Here is a 21,037-nt window from a genome sequence, read left to right on the forward strand (position 1 = left end):
TTAGTTATCCAGTGATGGGTAGCTCTTAGCAAGTGAGAACTTCTATCTAGACTTAGAGACCGCCGTTACTTTTTGTGATGTAGTGTGTAAGTCAATGGGGCTTTCCATGGGCGTATGCTACCATCGGTTACATTGTGTGGGTTCCATGACTGATGCTTGAGATTTGTATGGTGATAATCCGTAAATCGAGCAATGAAGGTATAACTGAAATTACATAATTCTTTCTTCAAGAGATGTTCTTAACCAATCGCGCTACAGAAAAGGATCTCTTCACGAAAAGGCTTTTCAAGTAATGGTTTAGGAAGGCCATGGAGTGAAACTTTGGTTGTAGCAAAGGGCTTTCAGAGATAAGGGAAACCATGAAAACAGATCTGATTATATTTCAGGACGGGGGGGGGGGCATTTGAAAATCAGAGAACGGTAAATTTGAAAAACAAATCTGAAACATTTTGCTTGGTATAATATTTTGATTTAGTATTTTACGTTACATTCCTCACCCCTTGCATACTACGACGATCTCACCGCTAACATGATTCTCCTTCTTGGCTAGAATTTGAAATAAATCATCTCACATGGGGAAGAGAGTAGCTTTAAAGGCACTGAAGACTCACCCCGAACCACGTGTCGTGCTCTGAAAAAGTTAACTTTCCGTTGCTTGCAAGTGAAGTTTTCTGCTTGTCGCTACAAAATGTAGACAGTAATGCAACGTGATACCTTGTTATCTTTAGCTGGACCTGAGATGCCCATCGCTGTATCGTTTGTATACTGTGCTGTATTGACCGCAGCTGTGTGTACTGACTGTACACTGGTGTCTAATTACCGAAGGTAGCAAGCTATGTGCGTATTTTCTGGGATCGATGGTGGTGTCTAACACTTCTGTTACACTTCATTCGAAACTAGGTCAGATTACCGGCATTAGACGTTTTATTTTGCGCGAGTCTTCACACCCTCTAAATGTATTACATAAACATTTTCGATGTTGGTATTAAATCGGACGGTGGGGAGAAATGGGGGGGGGGGTAGGCGGCACATAAGCTCCCTATTAGCCAGACATTGAGTCATTAGTCATAGGGGACAATTGACAAGATACAGTATAATTAATCATTAGTAATAATAACAAATTAAAGATATGTTGGAATTGATTATACAAACAAAACATCAATACCTTTTTCCATCTTTATTTGATTTATTTTTTTTACTGAGTAACACGATTGGTCAACGAAAGAGCAGTAACTATCACTCCATTCCTTTGTCCCGATCGCATGAAGAAGAAAGATGTAGAAACCTGAAGCATTATATTAGTTAGAGCATACATTGGTGGTGGTTGGAGAGGGGCGGGTGGTTCTCGGGCCGGGCGGAAGCTGATTTGGGAGAAGGTGGGGGGGGGGGGATGGTTGTGGGCAAAGTAAAGGAATTTATTCGCATTAGTCAAATTCCATCAGGTAAAAAAGATTGATTAAATAATCTATTCAACTGTTTGATAACATAATGTCAAAAATCACAAATGAGAAGATATCACTCAAAAGCAATTTAAACATATTAAAAAGAGAAATAGAGAACTTTACAGTGCACAATTGTTTGTTCAATTTGATGACTCTTCTCAATAGAAAATAAGAAAGAGTATTGATATAAGCTAATTAAACAATTATATTGACCAAATCGAATATCATTTTCTCTCTTTCCAGTGTCCCGTTCATATCTTTATCGATATATCATTATTCCTTGCCTCTATATACACTGAAAAAATAAACTAGTCAATATTGCCACGGACTAACGTTAAATTAGTCTGTAACGTTAGTCAATGCACACGCACTAGCAAAAATCTTCGTTTCATCGCTGCTTCTTAGTTAGTTTACACTGACTAAGGAAAATATAATCGCAGCTTAGTCGGTGGCGACGGACTAAGGTATTTTAGCCCATGGACTAAGAACGATACGGACACCCGATTTAAGCCATAATCGTAGCTTAGTCGGTGTCGACGGACTAATGTATTTTAACCCAATTCGATTCACTTCAATTTGGAAACCGAGAGGCAACGGCAGCTTGTTGGGCTTGGCATAGTTTCATACGATCACTCTAAGCAACTTTCAACCGTAAATCACCCAAGAAGGTCTTTAGAAGAATGGAGGTATGAACTGCATCATCGGCCTACCTGTTATTCCTTTAACTTGAAGGTAAAATTAAAGTTAATTGTTAGGCCACTGGCACTAGTACTGTATTATGGTTAGTGTAACGCTACCGTTGTCACGTTGGCGTTTCGCAATACACAAGTGCAATGACAGTGAGTAGCCTATAGGCTTCTACTGGGTACTGCAGTGCATTCTCAACACTAAAGTGTGCATTCTAAACACCAATTAACAATGTGTTATGTGTGTATTGGGCTAGATTGAACAGTGGCACATAATCTTCTAATTTATTCCCAAACAAATGCTGGAACTATAAGGCTCAATAGTTTATTTGAAGTCTACACTCATTTGGTAAAGATTTCCTGTAATTTCCCATGTGAATCTAAATGGGTAGGCTTTGTGATATTGAATAAGCAAGGCTAGACCTTCAAACGTACAGTCACAGTAGGCTGAACAAATTATGTTGGATAGTCAACGGTATTATATGTTGCGAGCAGTCAGGATGCACGCTTCAGTTCTATTTAACCTTTTCATTTGTCATTTTTTAGTATTTAATTTCCGGTCACGCCCAGGAAACAATTGCGACATTCCTTCACGGTCGACTTGCTTACTGTAAGAAGTATTAACCGTTTTTTTTCTCAGAAAAGCTTGATAGTCTGAAGTTATTATAACATGTGCTTTTAGTATACTGCCAAAAGAGTAAGTTGTTGTATTTGTATTGATATTTTATGTAGAAGTAACGGAAAATTTAGTATGTTTAGTTTGGTCTAATTGCACGTTTTTTTCTGTCCAATGTAGTGCAGGGTTCACTTGCGCGAATTCAAATTATTCTGTTTATGTATATGTATATGCATCGATTCTTAGATTATGATGTTTTTTGACATTTATTTGTAATTCAAGCATATCTGTTTAGTAGCAAAGTTTAAAGGTTAAGATAAATTAGTTTTCTCTTTTGGATCCTAGATGGAATGAAACTCATTGGCGTAAATAATAGATCAGATGATACAGTTTAACGCAGTTGCTAAAACTCTGGGTATTCTCTATAGTCTTCGCCGGTCCATTATATACTTTAGTACTACTAGTAAGACTAAATCAAAACGACCGAAGACAAACTTAGTGTAACAAAGTACTGATTCTCCTCTAGCCTAGGTCTAAACAGGCTTGTTATGTGAGCAAGCAAAATAACAACTAAAAACGATTAGGCCTATAAATAAGTTGGCTCAGTGCATTTCTGTTTCTAAAATTTTATATTTTTAAAGATCATAAAAACAAACAAAGATTTAGCCCATGTTTTATTATCTCTGTATTCTGGGCATTTGATTCTGGTTGCAATGGTGATGACACTCTCGTTCAAATTTTCAGCTTTATACAGTCTGCTTCAAACTTTGGGATTGTTTTTTGAGACTATAGTGGAAGCAAATCTCACATAACTTTGTGGTGACAACTTTTTTTTTTTTTTCAAATGATGAATACTTTGCTGTTTCTTTTTTCCAGCAGGAATTGAAAAGCCAAATATCTAAGTCAAGGGTGAGCTTTCCTGTGATGTACGACACCAGTGTGGAGGCAACAACAGAAGAGGAGAACTGTGTTATATATGGCTTAAAGACATGTTTTAAGATGATATATTGGTACCCTTCGCAGAACAAAAGAGTTTATCCAAGAGTCCAAAAAGCAAAGGAACAAGTACCATAAAGAAAAAAAGATGGAAGAGTGAGTTTAACAATTGTACCCAACTGTTTAATGATATTTAAGATACTTTTCATAACCTGTTTTAAAAAAAAAACAGTCTAGTATATCATTTACGTGCAAGCTTCATAAGTTTGGTCAAATTTTCACTGATCTGTAGAGCGGGAGTCCAGAGGGTTTGGTTAGCTGGGAAGGTAACCAATTGCCTGGTACATCACAATGTTCACAATGCATTCCTGTATATGAAACCTGACGACTGGCAAACCGACTGTGGTGGATGTGGCTGGGAGAGCAATTTTAAAGTCACCTAATAGCTAACCTAGAGCAGCTTTCATGGTAACCATATCAAAGTAAGAACAATGTGTCAGGTATGGCCCCAAGAGCAACAAATGGCCATCGCCAGTAATTATTGGTGGTGGGGTACCCCTGCCAGTGACCCATAATTGGCCCCTCACGGCTGACCTAGGTCAGCTCATGAGGTAACCACTTGAAACCTACTGGAAAATGTTGGTTAGGGCTTCAGATACAAGGGATAGGCATTGCCAGTAATTTTTATTGGTGGGGTACCCCTGCCAGTAGACCCCCAATATGCCCATCCCCTCATTGACCTAGGTGAGCTCATGATTTGACCAGTTGAAACCTACAGGAAAATGATAGGTATCACTTCATATGTAAGGATGGGCATTTCCAGTATTTTATATTGGTGGGCCACCACTGCCAGAATCCGCCCATCCCTTACATATAGAATCCTGTCAATAATTTTCCAGTAGTTTTCAACTGGTTAAATCATGAGCTGACCTAGATCAATGAGGGGGGGGGGGCTTTTTGGGGGTCTAGTGGCAGGGGTACCCCACTAATATAAATTACTGGAAATGCCCATCCCTTACATATATATATAGAGAGTCCTGCCAATCATTTTACAGTAGTTTTCAACTGGTTACCTCATGAGCTAATCTAGGTCAATGGGGGATGGGCATTTTGGGGGTCTACTGGCAGGGTTACCCCACCAATGTAAATGACTCTGGTTTCATATACAGGAATGCACTGTGAGCATTGTGATGTACAAGGCAATTGGTTACCTTCCCAGCTAACCAAAACCTCTGGGATCCCGGTCTATTGGGATCATTATTAACATGATTAACATAATTATTAAGCTTTGAGAAATAACTTGGTGTTATGCTGTGCAAAGCTAATAATAATTTGGTAAAGCTGCTACTCCTGGCTTATAATTTGAGGGACCTAGATTTAAATGTATACCTCCCAATATGTTATAAAATTTTAATGTAAATGTATGTTTATGATAATGTGAGTTATCATGTGCTATATCTGTATCTGTTCTTACACGTATATCATATTTTCTGTTCACAGGTCAATAATGGTGCAGATTTTGGCTTCCTGAAGACAAGTGGGAGGCCATTTGTAGTTAAGAGAAACACTCGTTGTTCATGAAGACTTAACTGGTGTCGATTTGGGGTACCACTTTAAAACGAAAGTCATGAGGAACCCTTGCCCAAGATTCAACTTTGCATTATTGTGCAGTGCTATACTTTTGCGATTCATGTTTGATCCATTAACTTGTCTTAACTTTGTTGGAAAAAAAAACAGATTTTCAGATTTTATTTACAGTGATGTCTTCTCTATCTGTGGAAAGTCAGCCTTTTGTAGACATCAGAAGTTTTATCAGAAATACATACTGCCAACGTACACATTATTTGTGTTTCTTCTGCTCTCTTTTCTTTCAGTGATGCTAGTCAGTGAAACTAGTCGGGTTTAATTCTTTCAGTGATTCTAGTCAGTGCAACTAGTCATTCGATACCGACTAAGAAAGGTTAGTCGGGAGAGGCACCATCCTGACTAATGTAAAACCTGCTAGAAACTAGTCGGTGGCTCATATAAATTAGTCGGTAAAGACCGACTAATGTCACCAACTAATGTAACTGACTAATATACATTTACCGACTAAGAAATTGTTAATCGACTAAGCTGACGGACTAAGATGACCGACTAAGAAATCCAACTGACTAAGGAATAAATTAGTCGGTATAGCAACTGACTAAGGCTATGTTAGTCGGGAGAGGCACCAGATGGACTAACGTTATGTTAGTCGGTGAACCAATTTAAGTTTTCAGTGTAGATGTTTCACAAAGAAACGATATTTTGATATCAATCTCTCAAGTTCTAACTCCATGATATGTATATATGTATATATATATATATATATATATATATATATATATATATATATATATATATATATATATATTTGTTCCATCATTTCTCTGTTCAATAATAAGTTGAATCCAAGTCACTGTTAGATGTAGGTATCTTGACTTCAGTCTTGTGAGCTTGGGCCATCACGTATATCCTGACATGAAAGACAGAGAAAAATATGAAGTATGTTGATTCTGAGGGACTGCAGAAGAGACTACTGCATAAAGACAACTTAGAACAGAATTGGAAATGTGGGAGGGGCAGAGGAGGGAGGGAGTGGGACGGGAGTTGGACGGGAGTGGGGGGGGGGGGTTAAAGAATAGCACAGTAGGCAAGAAGAAGAGTTTTCCTGAGAAGTTACATCTCTAGGTTGGACCAATTAACTTCGCAACAAACGAACAAACAAAAACCTGTCCAGGTTTATAAAATATAAGATCTTGATATTGAAGTCTTCTGTAGAAGGTGAGTGCTAGGCGATTGTAAGGAAAGCCTCCTAAGCATTTACCTCTGTATTTACCTCTGAAACTGAATGACAAGTAACAGTAACAGAAAGGACAAATACACACCCAGAATACAGACAGGTTAATGAGCATGGTGGAAAAAAAGAGATAGTTGTAAGAGGATTAGTAGACAAGGGATGAAGAGAGGAAAGAAACCAACAAGGGGAAGAGGAGAGGTAGGAGATCAACTGAAATATAAATAGAATATATAAATAGAATTAATTCAAATTAAGTAATTGCAAACAGATTTGCCCTTCAGTGGATTATAGTTCCACTTAAATCCTTCAAAAATGTCATTACATTACATTATATTTACATACGTTAAAGTAGTTTGCACCAAAATATAATTAAATTTAGCTTAATTGTAACAAATACAATTCTGCTTATGTAAACTTGTATTCTACTTAACCCTTTTTTTGAGTTTAGCTAAAGTAAATTGAAGAAACAATTTTACTTAAGCCATATTCTACTCGCTTAAAGTAGAAAACAATTTCACTTAAGCTAAATCAAATTTAATATCATCTGAAAAACGCAATTATCTTCTATTACAACTATCTAACTTTAACCAAATTGGTGACATTAGAGACAGAGGTGATGGGATGGGGAGGGGCGGGAAAGACAGGGAGGGGGGAAGTGTAGCCTAACTTGAAACGAAGAAAGACCTAAATGTTATTGTTTAGTAGGGACGCGTAAATCTCATTCACATTTGTTAAGTAATAACAACACATACTGTTACCATGAATTAATTTTCCATATTTATTAGCTGTGATGTTACATATGACGTCATCGTTGAGTCTTATGTAGAACCCAAATAACGCCAAACCTACACTGCAGAAATTCCACTTTTGTTTCTTTAATAAGACGACCAGAAAACGAACTATTTAATATCCTAAGTATAAACAATATAACCATTAACTATAAGGTCCCTATTTTACCAATTTGTAACATTTCAACCAATCAAATTAGAGATGAAAAAGTTTGAACCAATCAGTGATCGTATAGATAATGACCTTAGTAAGCCCTCTTATCATTTTTATCCTCTTAAGATGTGTAGCTGCTTCTTCACGTTCATCCATCAAGGTTTTGATTATCTCAAATGTCTGTAATTGCAAAAATGAAACATTTCGTATATTATGAAAATGAGCATTTGGCAGGAAGGTCTAATTTAATAACACTATTGTCCACCACATCCACTCCACCCATCCCTTTTGGTTGTATCAATATTATAATGAAACCGAAAATAAATAAAAGGCAAATATCACAATATTATTGTAAAATGTAATTTCTTAAGACGTCTTATAGTTTGTTAATTACAATTCGATGCAGCTATAGCCATTCGAATTCCTTTTCTTTTTTATTGCATTTACCACAATCCAATTTTAACACCTTCTTTCCTCAGCATATTCATTTGTCATTTATCAAGAGACACCTTAAATCTTTCTTTTCCTCTAGTAATTTTTGAGGATACAGCTAGTGCTGTTACCAGCATATCGAGTTTGAAATGCATTCTCTTGTTTTAGCTATAACAGTTTCCAATTATTTTACAGTTTGTTGTAAATTCTGCAATATTTTTTACTAAGGTATTTAGTATTTATAGATAGTTTCCCTATGGTCTAACTAAACAGTTCGACCTCTTCATTCCTCCAGTTCTCAATTATTCAACTAAAATGCAGACAATTTAGTCTTTCATCCATTGAAATGTAACGTGATTTTTTCAAATGTCTCGAAAAAATGCAGCTTTTAGTCCCCAACTCCGCCCCCTCCCCCCCCCCCCCAAAAAAAACATCAAGTTGTTTTGGTTAACATTAAGCTTCCATAATTGTCCTATTTAGTAGCTAAGTAGCTACTCGCTACTTAAGCTTGAATATCGGAATATTAGATATATCGCAGCGAAATCAAGATTTAGTCCAGTACGTATAACAGAGTCGATTACGACGTTACTATGCACAATCTTGCACCATGTTCCAATGTAAATGTATAGTTATTATCTGTGGTTAAACAGCACCATGGTCCGTGCCTCTCTTTATTGAATGCTTCCACTACTGTTGTAACAGATTGTTTTTTTTTTACAATTATTCCTTAGTACATATATATATGCTTATATTAATATTTAAGCTGCATCCATTTTATTCTTCATATTCATATTTTAAGGGATTTGTCATTTTGTTGTCTTTGTAAAGCGCTCTTGAACATGCGTAAACATGAAAAGAGCGCTATATAAATCTGGTAAATAATAATAATTATAATTTTTAGAAGCACACACGTGGGTCACGTTAAGGCAAGCCATTCTCTGTTTTGTTTACCACTTAATGATATCATTAAATCATTTATGACAGCATTAACTGATAGAATTTAAGGTATAATTAAATCAATGAATAATAAAATCTCATTAAATAATCCAAACGAGTAACATCAACAATTAAATTCATGATATTAATGTAAAGATGTTAATGACATCTAACAATAATATCATGATATATCAACAAAAGCTCACTTAATAATATCAAAAATTGATTTATTGATATTATTAAAACACGATGTATTTAATGATATCTTAAATTCGAATTCTCGATATCATTGACCATCTTTTAATGATGTCATCAAGTATAACGTGTAAATATATCTCGAATTCAGACGTTTTTTAATCATATCATTAACGCGAAGTCTTGATCATCATCAAATCGAATTAATGAGATCACAAAATATGACGCACGTATCGCCAATTCAGCCATATTTGATGATACCAGGAATTTGAATTAATTAATTGAAGAATGTGTTATCAAATTAATTAAAGATATCATTAAACAAAATTAATTACTGATATATCAATAAATATTGAATACAAAGTAACAATCATATTCTGGACCTAAACAACAAAATTCAAAGGGAACACAAACCTTTGCCTCTTTCCAAATCAATTGATTATAGTCCATCGAAGATTCATACCACTCTCTCTTCTCAGCATCTTCTTCTTCTTCTTCCTCAGCTTTTTTCTCTCCTTCGTTTTCCATCCGTTTACCAAATCCGACTGTAATTGTGGAGACAAGAATTTCATAGGACATGAACAGCAATAACCTTATTCGATACAAACAATATCGGTATCTCGTACATCAGGAGGAGTGTTAGCTCGTGAGGAGTGTTAGCTCAGTGGTTAACGCCCGATGCCTTCCAATCATAAGGTCCCCGGTTCGAGTCACTCCAAGATTAATGTATGTCATCCAGTTACAGAGTTGTTGACAATTGACAATTCATGGACGTTAAATATGAATGTAAGAGACTGACTTCGGTCAGCCTGCAGCTTTGATGAGCCAATGAGGCTTCTTTGCGAGTTCTTGCTTGCAGGAGATCTAAAATACATACATACATCAGAGGAGCCAAATTTATAATGTAAAATTGTTGTCCGTAGTAGGTTCGGAGTCTCAGAGGCAGTGGAGCCTTAAGGGGGCCTTTTTGTGAAAACCTAAAACGTGCCCCCCCCCTTTCAAAATTAGAAGTGCTCCATTTTTTTTATGAAAAGCACTGTTTCTTCTTCTTCTTTCATAATGAAAAAGTGCCATTTGAATATTGAAACATGACCCATTTGTTGAGAAATCAAGCAAAATTTAAAATTTAAAAGATGAAGTATTTAAAAGAGCCGTTTTGTTGAAAAACATTCAAATACTGGAAATTGTGGTGCAGAATGCAAAGAGGGTCGGTTCCGAAAGACGTTCTGAAGTGATTTTGCCATTTATCTTCTGAACTAAAACAAATCAGATTAATGGTCTGTGTATTAGACTAAGTATCCCAGCCAATTTTATCGATGAGACTCATTATTTTAAAGAGCTATTCAAAAAGGATAAAATTGGTGTAGAAACAATACCTAGCGTGTTTCTTTTGTAGAGCATATGAAATTGTTTTGTGCCCAAAGCCATCGTTTAACCATGATGTTTGCATTACCATGTTATTAAATGACAAATATAAGATAACCATCGGTAATTAACAAACCGATCCCTAAAAATCACACGAAACAGGTCACCATAGTAACCGGTCGTCTGCTCATCGACTTGTGTTGCGTATTATAATTAGTTACACATTATTAATGAGCATGGACGTTCCTTCGACGTTTGGAAAGCATTGAGGATACAGAACAGTACTGTCAGTGGCGTACATATGATACAAAAGATATAAGGGTGTGGTGTAGGGGGGGGGGGGAGTCGGAATGGATTTAATTCCTCGATCGCTTTAGGTAGCGGTCGGAACCTGTATGGAAGGCCAGATGCGAAGGAAGACGTTAATAATGTTGGGGGTGTGGTCCTGCGGTAGTTGAGGTCAACTCCCCTGTGAGGGGGGGGGGTCTGGGCGTTCTCCCTTAGAAGAAATATGGACGCCTAAAGGGGCATTCCGAGGCATAATTAGACTATAAATATGGTCCAAATGCAATGTTGTACTATTAAATGCCTTTGATTGCATGTGTGTTGTTGAGTAGGAGGTTTACAAACTTATCAGTGATATAATTCTTCTCCAACAATGTACGAAGTCATAGAAGAAAGTAGAGGGCCAATCACCTCCCCCCACCCACACCCCCTTAAAAAGTATTACCTTAAAAAGAAAACTACCATTATAGGTTCCTGTAGTAGTAAATGTTATCTTAATTTAGGAATCAGGAACATGCAATACCGTAATTGTATTATGATCGCATTAACGAAATGTCTCAGTTTAGTCGTCAACACATAATAAAGCTTATGTTTAATATTTTTACTTTGACATTATTCTCATGCAATGTGTATATGTTGGTGTACTCAAGCAAAAGAGAAAGAAAACACAAATTCGCAAAGATAGGGTGGGTCATGGATGTGCAGTGTTTCTTCTTTGTTCACTCTGTGCAACATATATAGGTAATTATTTCTAAAATATATATTATTAAAAAGAATCATTTATGTGAAAACAAAAGAAATGTCCAACAAAATACATGCAGTACAACATATCAATGCGTATAAACGTATAGCTATAGTGATCTTTGATGCATGTTGTAAAGTGCATAAAGAAAGTTGTCTTACTGTGCGTAATGAATCCTGTGAAAACAATAAGAGAGATGGAAAGAAATAGTGACAGTGAATGGAATGCACATCTGCACTTCGACATCATTTGGATTATAATACATGTATGACCCCAAACATAATATGCAAATGACTTTTTTTAAACTCGTAGCCCATACAGAGCAAACAAACACTCGAATAATTAAAACACGAAGTAGGTTATTCAATTGTTACAGAAAATAACTTTTTTTTTTTGGTTTATGCCGAGTGAATGAGCAAACCATTAACGACTGTGATTCAATTTTTGTTCTACATTTTGTCACGTGACCCTGCTACTTTTTTCGAGTCATTAGCAAATGACATGCAACTGGCAAAGTGGAAACTACAATAACATTGTACTATAATGAAGTATACGAATTGATAAAAATCAACTCAAACTCCTGTTTCAAAAAAAAAGAAAAAAAAAAAGGATAAATTCATAAGTTACAGTATAGTCTGCGTTTCTGGAAGTTTTAGCATCATGATTGGATCTCTAGAGTAAGGCAAAATATATCAACAAACAGGACTACATTGTTTGATACAATCGTACTGTGGAATGATGTTGACCTTCCTTGTCGGTTTCGAACCACTGGACATACAGACAGGGTTCATAGGCTAGTTGGTAAGGGTGTCCGCAGATAGAGCGGGAGGCCCGTGTTCGAATTCAGTTGGAGGCTGGAGGTTTCTTTTACTGTTCTGGATTTTCCAACTCATATATGGAATATTATGTGTATATAAATATATATATCTATATATATATATATATATATATATATATATATATATATATATATATATATATATATCTATCTATCTATATATATATATATATATATATATATATATATATATATATATATATATATATATATATATATATACATTGGGAAGGCAGAAGAAATTTGATAGCATACCATTACATATATCCGGATCTACGGGTAGGCGAGGAAGAAAAGAGAAGTGGAAAATTATTTTCCAAACTTATATTTTTAACTTTACATTATATTGCAATACAAAGTAAACAATGAAAGAAAAAACATAGATAGAAAAAAGTAACCAAATTTATGTAAATCGCTACGTAAGTGTTTGCTGCCAACTTTCACAAAAGGCGGTGGGAATAAAATGCGACAAAACAAGGTGAAATATATATTTAGTTTTCCTTTTTCATTCTCAATGTGATCAATAATACAGACAAAACCAGTGACCGCAAAGTAATCGTATTTCGTGACATTATCAATTAATTGCTAATAAACTTTTCTTTGGTAAGACTGATGAAGAAATAACTCGTTATAGAGAATTTATCTCTTGCATTGGTGTTGGTTTGTTGTGAATATGTATGCAAAACTGAACGTGCAATGCAATAAACAAAGTTTAATACTTGAAATAAAATTTAAAAAGGATTACTCACACATCTTGCAGATTTTTCTGAATTCTATTAGGGTCAAAAGAAAACAAATTTGATTGTTAGAAATATAGAACTATGAAATATAGAAATATAGAACTATGAAGGGTAGGACTTTCAATCTACCTACTAAAACTTCGTCCTCAAAGAGCTTTATACGGAATGATCCTGTGTTACACAAACGTTGGATATCGCACAAAATGCACATGTGAGTATGTGTATACGTTATCGTACTAGATTAAAGAGCAAAGATCGTACACGGAAGTGACGTCATGTTTCTTTTAATGAAAATATTTAAAGGGAATCAGACTTTACGCCTGAAAGCAAAGCACGCCGATTATGACAGAACAATGCGAACAGCATGCATCCATATAATGTACTTACTACATACGTCCGTATCTGAATGGAAAGACAAAAGAAAGAGCTTATATTTTAATTTACTCCACATTGATAAGATATAAAATCACCGAAACGAAGACAGTATACGTTGTTGCTATGGCAACGGATAATTATATAATAAACCATCTCGAATTGAAACAAAAGCAAGGGATACTTTTGTCGTTGCACAGACCCTTCGGTATTCAACTTTATTTTTTCGTACAAATATTACTTCCGTGGAAGATGGTTTTGGGATATTTTGGTTGTTTTTTTTTTGTCCAGCGCAACGTTATATGTGTCGAGATAAATCCTTATTTTTGCACAGGTCTAGATATTGTTGCACAATTAACACTTCCGGAGTTTCAATAATTTTGTTTGTTTTTCCTTGATTCTATTTTTTTTTCGTTTCATGTTTCGGTCAAGTCAGAGGTGATGAACGTTGGTATTCTCACTTGATAAGAGCACAAATCTTGCAAATTTTCAAAGGACTGTGTGATTTTATTTTTAGTGCTAGCAGTGGTATATAACTTTCTTGCTTCGAGTGTGCCAAGAAATGCTTAAGTTTGCATACCGACTAAAAGCGATATGAATGAAATTACCCCACTGTTACCCATAACCATTACCCATTCTCTTCTTTCTCACTTAGCCTTCACACCGCGTTCAACTAACTTGTGGTATACTTTCCTCCACTTGCTTCCCTCTACAAATCAATTCCTCTCGACACTCACGGCGGCTTTATCAGTTTAAACTGATAAAGGTGAGTACCCGTAAATCAGGTAAAACTGATCTGTGTTATAATTTCTTAACATGTGCTACATTCATGACCAGTTGTTACTGAGTAGGACTTACAAACAGAAAGTAGTAAACAAACAAGCCTATGCATAATGATTGACTGAAATCAACCAGACTACTCTAAAAGTTTTCCCCAATAATTTCGTTCATATATTAACAGAAAAGTGGATGACACTTTACTGCAAAAACGCATAAAATCTGCATTATGAAAGATTTTTACACTGTATACATATTAGTGGAGCATACGGACGGTTGTTCAGACTCCTAACCGGTTATTAGTTGAAACAGCCTTTGAGCAATGAATTCGTCTGTAAGTAATTTTTCTACAGTAGCATCTACGTTGGCGTTGTGGGGCATTGTGTCAAGTGGTTACGGCAGTGGACTTGTGATCTAAGGATTACAGGTTCGAGCCCTGGCCAGATCATTGCGTTGTGTCCTTGGGCAAGGCTCTTTATCTCCATTGCCTCTCTTCACCCAGGTGTATAAATGGGGACTTGCGAGGTGACTTGTAAATGTAGTTGTGTGCGCCGGTTGGTGGCTGCACCCTATGGGAAGTCCTCTAGAGAACACGTGGCTGTGGGGCACTGTGGTGCAACGGGAGAGATTGTTTGAATTGTGCACACTTTGGTGTGTAGGTGTGACAAGTTACCAATGACCAGGGTTAAGTACAGCGCGGCGAGACTTTATTGTAAGTTGCGCGATGTAAGAACTGAGAATTATTATTATTATTACTGACAGGTCTAACATGTGTTACGGTGTTATAACACACTTCAGTTTATACTGATTAACGGTTTGTGTCTTATTCACAGTGCAAACAATGTATATCGGGTGCCCTCGATCATAACAGGCAAAGATATAGCTCTGATACAATCATTATCACTGTAATAACGATGTTTTTCTTTTTTCATGTATTTATTTTTTAACCGATTCGTATATGCAAATAGCTTTGTCGTTATTTCACTACTTGTCGGCCGTGGTAACACATCTTATTATCACAGTCAGGCATAACTTTTAAAGTATGTAATAGTGAAAATGCATTCTGTGTTTATAAAGAACACATTTCTAATATCTTCCACAAAAATGAGTACTTCCTAGCTGGATGCAAGAAAAGATATGCCAGTTTTGGTATTAATGGTTAAAATGTTGACATTTGTTTTGATAATAAAACAACTATTATGAGTAATTTAAAATATGAAAAAATCAACGATAAAAGGGAAATAAATATCACTTACGGATGGTATCAACAGTACAAAAGCAAATTCCCATGATCCACAAGAGTAGGTACAGTTTCATAGTACTCCTGGCTTAGACGATGTTTGTACAGTATTTCCCGTTGTTCGGCCAAGAGAGAGTAATTTCCACTAATCTGGGGTTAACAATGCTGTAGCAGAAAACATTCTAAACACATAGCATGATTTGACATATAATTCAGACAGTGAAAGTGGCAGAATTTTCATCAAATAACCCATATTTAAACCTATTCAACTTAACTTGTTATAATTATGCTGAACTATTCTGAGTTATTAAATATATAAATAAATAGATCATGCATATTCAATAAAAATAAAATAAAAAGTCTGCTACTGAATTTCGTCCTTCAAAAAAAATATTCAACTTCCGAAATATTTTTGTCATCCTGCTTTTATATATATATATATATATATATATATATATATATATATATATATATATATATATATATATATATATATATCTTATCATGCATTAACAATTTCAAGGATTCTTGGAACGAAAGGAGGCTGAATTGCGAATCATCTGTCAAATACATGGTTCATATCGCTTTATCAAATTGATATAGGTATGAGTAACAGAATTGGCCATAATTATTATAATACAAAGGCAGCATCAAGGATTTAATACCATAAAACGAGTGCAAGTAAATTTATACGACTTTTAAAGCCATGTTAACTTTGTTGTAGGTGGTTATGTGCATTATATTTTTTTCAGTTAATTTTGGCTAGAAAGGTATTTAGGCCAGCGATGGATGGATAGATGGATGGAGGATGGATGGATGGATTCAGGGACCGAGGGAGAAATGGAGGTAGGGATGGATGGCTGGCTCGCCCACACACACACCCACACATACACACACATATATATATATATATATACCCATATATATATATATATATATGTATATAAATATATATATATATATATATGTAAATAAATATAAATATATATATATAAATATATATATATATATATATATAAATATATATCTATATATATATAAATATATATATATATATATATAAATATATATATATATATGAGTGTGTGTGTACACTGTGTATATGTGTGAGTATACGTTTGGCTGGTTGGCGTATATCTTGGCTCAGAGCGCTCTATATGTCCGGCTGACAGAGCGAAGTATAGATGGTTAAACTGTTTGATGAATAAATGTGGTGCAAATCAATCTTTGCTTTTCATCGGCAGATAAAGATATGAACACGGGTGATCCAAGCTTTTATTAAAAACGTTTTCGCTAAGTTATACTTATCACTAATGACTCATAATCACCCTATCCAATTGTAAGAAAAGGACGTTCACTACTCGAAGAAATCCCTTATATTAGTAATTCGAGTATGCAAGCTCTTGAATAATCCTAGTTGTTGAAACTAATTAAACTTAGAAATTATCAACTCGTAATGAAAATTTACCAGAGGGTGTTGAAATTATTCATAATTGACAAAGAAATCTACCCTATTTCGATGATAATAAATGTAAAACTCAATTAATTCACATTTTTTTAAACTTTTCTAATACTATTATTTTTAATGCCATTGGCTAATGGTTATGTTAAATAAAACTCACATGCAAGCATATAAATCTGTTACTTTACTTACCGATGCTGAACGATAAATTCTATATGTTATGACACAAGCGCTTTATTATGTCAGTGATAGATCCCAAGAAATAACTTCTTCCTTTAAAAGTGTGATATGAAAATAAAGCCAAAATATCGCCAGTTCAGACGTTCTTTTATACGACCAAGGAGCAGGTGTCAAATTTCGAAGTGTGCTTGTCATCCTCTAACCCGAAAGAAAGTTAAAAAAAACATGATTGGCCAGTAAGCCAATGGGGTATAATGCCAAATCTGCCATAAACTACACCTATATTCGATATGATTATTATTATCATTATTATTAATACACGAGCGAAGAGTATAACTGATATTCAAATGAACATGAGGAGAGAAGGACAAACTATATCAGTAGTGGGATGTAAATATTTCTCACACGCAGGATATCATGTTACATATATATGGAAATGTAAGCTGTCAAAAAAGTGAGGGGAGGGAAGGGGAGGGGAGGGGAGGGGGAGGGGGAAGGGAGAGGGGAGGAACCGATGGAGTTGGGGTCTACCGATTGTAAACGCTACGTTGGCCCCGATGGGGAATTGGTAATTTCATTTTTTTTAATTATTTAATTTAACAGTTTCTGTCTGTTTATTTTATCCTCAAAGCTTCAATTTTATTTTTATAATTTCAGCCTGCTATTGCTTTCGCTGTTATAGTTTGCATTATCTGTGCTCCTTTTTACAACGAATGTCTTTGATGCTGTGTGGTTGTTATATAATGCCGAGACTGCTAGTTCCTTACCTAAAGTACTTTGTTTTGATAACTTAAACTGATTCACTCCCAACCCCTGCAGCTCCCCCCCCCCCCCCCACACTTTGTATCGAGATTATATGACCGTGTGTTAATGACGAAGGTACAATAAATGTGTATTACGAGTTCCTTGGTTAAAGGAATAGACACTGGAAATGATCGAAGCCAAATGTTCGAAGTTCTGTTAAGGTTGTGTTTGATACTGCGGTTGTTTGCTATGCTAATGTTGCTTTTGATTCTGTGATTATTTTGATGTTGTGGTCTTTTTTCTTCTTCTTTTTATGTTTGTTGGGATCTCATGCAACTACTATGACCCCGTTGAGGTGGTTTTCACGCTGCCAGGGCACCACCTCTTTCTGTTGTTGCATCATAATTACAGAATGGGCTAAGGACGCACATGTTCAATACAATACTATACCATGCAGCCTGCCATGGTCGGAGAGTACTAAACATTATTTGCATCCCTCCTGAATGAGCCACTAGGCCCTACTTCATAATATCGGATTGAAAAGACGCACCTTGACAGTTTTCTTTGCTCCAAGAAAGACGGGAAGGGTATAGTCTCACACAACTCAAAACCTTCCTCATTACCAACATAATGCTCTTACAGGTCTTAAAAACCAACCGGAGCATTGTAATAGAAAACGACAAGTGTTGGGCCATTGTTTTACAAGCAGGAATGGGTTGAGAGTCAGATCGGACACCAAAGGACAATTATGTCAGCTTGAACCTTTGTGCACATTCCATTTCCCCAAAAATGTATAATGAATTTAATATGAAATATTATCACATATGTTTCGGAACCATCCATGTTTTCCCCAACCACCCTCTCCTCAAGCCTGTTCAAAAGACCAATTAAACGCATTATGAAGCAAACTAAGATGTTTGGGCTACGCGAAGCTAACAGTTGTTGTAGACCTCTGACCGTCATCCCCGGCCCATCACTCAAAATACCAAGGAACTAAGACAAATAGTCTCCTCAAATGTTCTCCTCGTTTCTTCCAAACCCTCAAGAAGTATATTGGCAATCTAATACTCAGCATTCTCATAACAAATGACAAAAAAAAGTCTCTTATACCGTTTTCAACGCCAACATCCATTAGGCAAGGACATTCTTCTGGTATATGGAATCGTTTCGCCAAAGTGAGCGCTCACAGAGACAAAATCGCTTTTATTCACGAACGTCTCCATCCCCCTACCTCCATCAAGCCCCTAGGCTTCCCCTGCCCCTGGATTCATAAGACATTGATAGCTTCATCCAAGATACCACGGACTTCTACCACCTTCGATTTTGCCAGACTGCCTTTTGGTAAACAAGGAGGTTGTTATAGCTCCGTGAGGTAACGCTCGTCTGATTATCGCTATACATTAAATTCTCATATGAGGTGGAAGCAAATAGAATTGAACAATGTTTCTTCATAGTGGTGCCAATTCTAGAGCTATAATAACAAGGTCGCTTCGCTCATTACCATTGTGCTCAGACACACTTTTGACGTCTCTTTTAACCAATCTTACAAACTTGTGAGTGGGACCGAAGATTGCAAAGTCGGCAATAACTATAACGCGGATCGCAAAGTCTGTAGTTACTGTTATGGTTAGATTCATCCAACACGACAACATACAGAAATACTGTACACAAAGCCGAAGACTTCCTTTCTTTTTTTTGGCCAGGCGCCGACATACCTCAGAAAGGTGCTATTACTGAAATCGAAGGGTCTTCACTGTTTGTCAATGTTAGATAAAAAAAAAACTTTCAACAGGTAGAATAAAATGATCAAAGTAACATAAACATTTACTTGGTAATATTAAATGAGTAAATGTTGTTACTATTTAGTAATTAACATGTCTGTAAATATTAAACCATGTTGTGCTTGATATTGAAATTGTTAACCTCCTATACAATAGTCCACCTATTGAAGTTTTGGTTAGTACCATTGATTGAAATAGGGGTAACGTAAGTTAAAACCAAAAGTGGCAATATTTATGTAACAAAATTAACTGCTTGCACGGCAGAATATGTATAAGGAACACACGTATGTTTTTACGTATTCTGAATTAAAGTTCTCATTCGACTTCTCAAACATGTACATTACATGCCAGCCTTACGCATTACGAGTTGAACCCCAGTAACTAATCTTACGCGGTAGGAATTAATCAGGTCACACATCCGGAGTCTTTGCATGCTTAGTTCTTCAATACCGCCATTATTTCCTTTCGGGGGGGGGGGGGGGAAACATTTCATACTGTAATTTTGATTTGAAATGTTATCAAACAAAATTTGTGTTTTTTTGTGGTTGTTGTTGTGTGGCTTGGATGTGAGAGTAAACAAAAGGAAGTGCATATGGTGTAAAAAAATGGGTAAACTGAGGCAATTTTAGACCCCTTCAGGCCTCCAATGAGCGGCGTGCGAAATTTGATTTGCCTATTGAGTAAATTTGTTTATTTACAAGTGACGAAAACTTCAGGTACTCATAGCACCAAATACTCATTTCATGATACGGTAAAAGTCTCCCAGTGATGGGTATAGGTAGTGAGAACTTCTACAAGGACTTGGAGCAGCGTCGTAGCCAGAGGGGGGCCAGGGGGGCAATGTCCCCGAAATTTGCTTTGTGCTAGTCTTGCCCCCCCCCCCCATGATCTCCAGTGATGTATTCAAAATACTTCTTTTTTACATTTTTTTCGAGTTCCAAACACAAGTATTCATACCTCAGGGCTCATCTTCATACTTCACATAAGGTCAGAACTTGGTAATCAGACCGAGATATTACCCATTTTGGGCCTTCATCATACCCACATACGGGGACCGTTGGTCAATATCATCTTACAGAATAAGCGCCAATAATTTGGCCGGTTGTATAACCATTACAAACTAGCGATAGCAACCCATGTGCATTTTCAGCGACCAATGATGCCACTCGTGGAGAATTTTTACTGCACGTGTAGGCCCTATATTGGCCTAGTGAAACTTGTTTGTGTGGAAATCTGGGCATGTAGTGAATTAGAGTAGCTAATTTATTCATTGTATCCTTTTCATAATGTGGGGTTGCCCCCTTAAGAAAAATCTTGCCCACTAACAATAGAATGCTGGCTACGCCACTGACTTGGAGACCTCATGACATTGACGATTCAGTGTGTAAGTCAATAGGGCATTTATATAGAGTATGCCAACTTAAATATCGCATAACTACTCCCTGATTAACATTTCGTTATAGGTTGCATGGGGTGGGTGTGGTTTAGGTCGGGCTGGGTTGGGT

At 36.1% G+C, this 21,037-nt stretch overlaps 1 protein-coding gene across 2 annotated transcripts; it reads right to left on the reverse strand.

Annotated features, from left to right (window-relative positions):
* Positions 1-6,021: 6,021 nt before the first annotated feature.
* On the reverse strand, positions 6,022-15,713 carry LOC139966681 (uncharacterized). 2 transcript variants are annotated; one of them, XM_071969960.1, is made up of 8 exons: positions 15,382-15,713; positions 13,364-13,378; positions 12,986-13,009; positions 12,492-12,509; positions 11,560-11,574; positions 9,421-9,551; positions 7,534-7,623; positions 6,022-6,177 (listed from the first exon to the last, which is right to left on the reverse strand). In XM_071969960.1, the coding sequence occupies exons 1-8, from the start codon at positions 15,440-15,442 to the stop codon at positions 6,145-6,147; spliced, it is 387 nt and encodes a 128-aa protein (XP_071826061.1). In that variant the 5' UTR covers positions 15,443-15,713; the 3' UTR covers positions 6,022-6,144. The 2 variants fall into 2 exon arrangements, with proteins under 2 accessions (XP_071826061.1, XP_071826059.1); XM_071969958.1 differs by lacking the exon at positions 6,022-6,177 and having other exon boundaries at positions 6,336-7,623.
* Between the last annotated feature and the right edge of the window lie 5,324 nt (positions 15,714-21,037).

Source organism: Apostichopus japonicus, chromosome 4, assembly GCF_037975245.1.
Source record: "Apostichopus japonicus isolate 1M-3 chromosome 4, ASM3797524v1, whole genome shotgun sequence".
NCBI classification, from domain to species: Eukaryota; Metazoa; Echinodermata; class Holothuroidea; order Aspidochirotida; family Stichopodidae; genus Apostichopus; species Apostichopus japonicus.

Bases quoted from the DNA above. Each gene is read 5' to 3' on its own strand.
- LOC139966681 (XM_071969958.1), bottom strand. From the start codon at position 15,442: ATGAAACTGTACCTACTCTTGTGGATCATGGGAATTTGCTTTTGTACT. The intron at 7,624-9,420 runs GTTTGTGTTCCC...TTGCAATTACAG, and splicing joins TGATTTGGAAAGAGGCAAAG to ACATTTGAGATAATCAAAAC.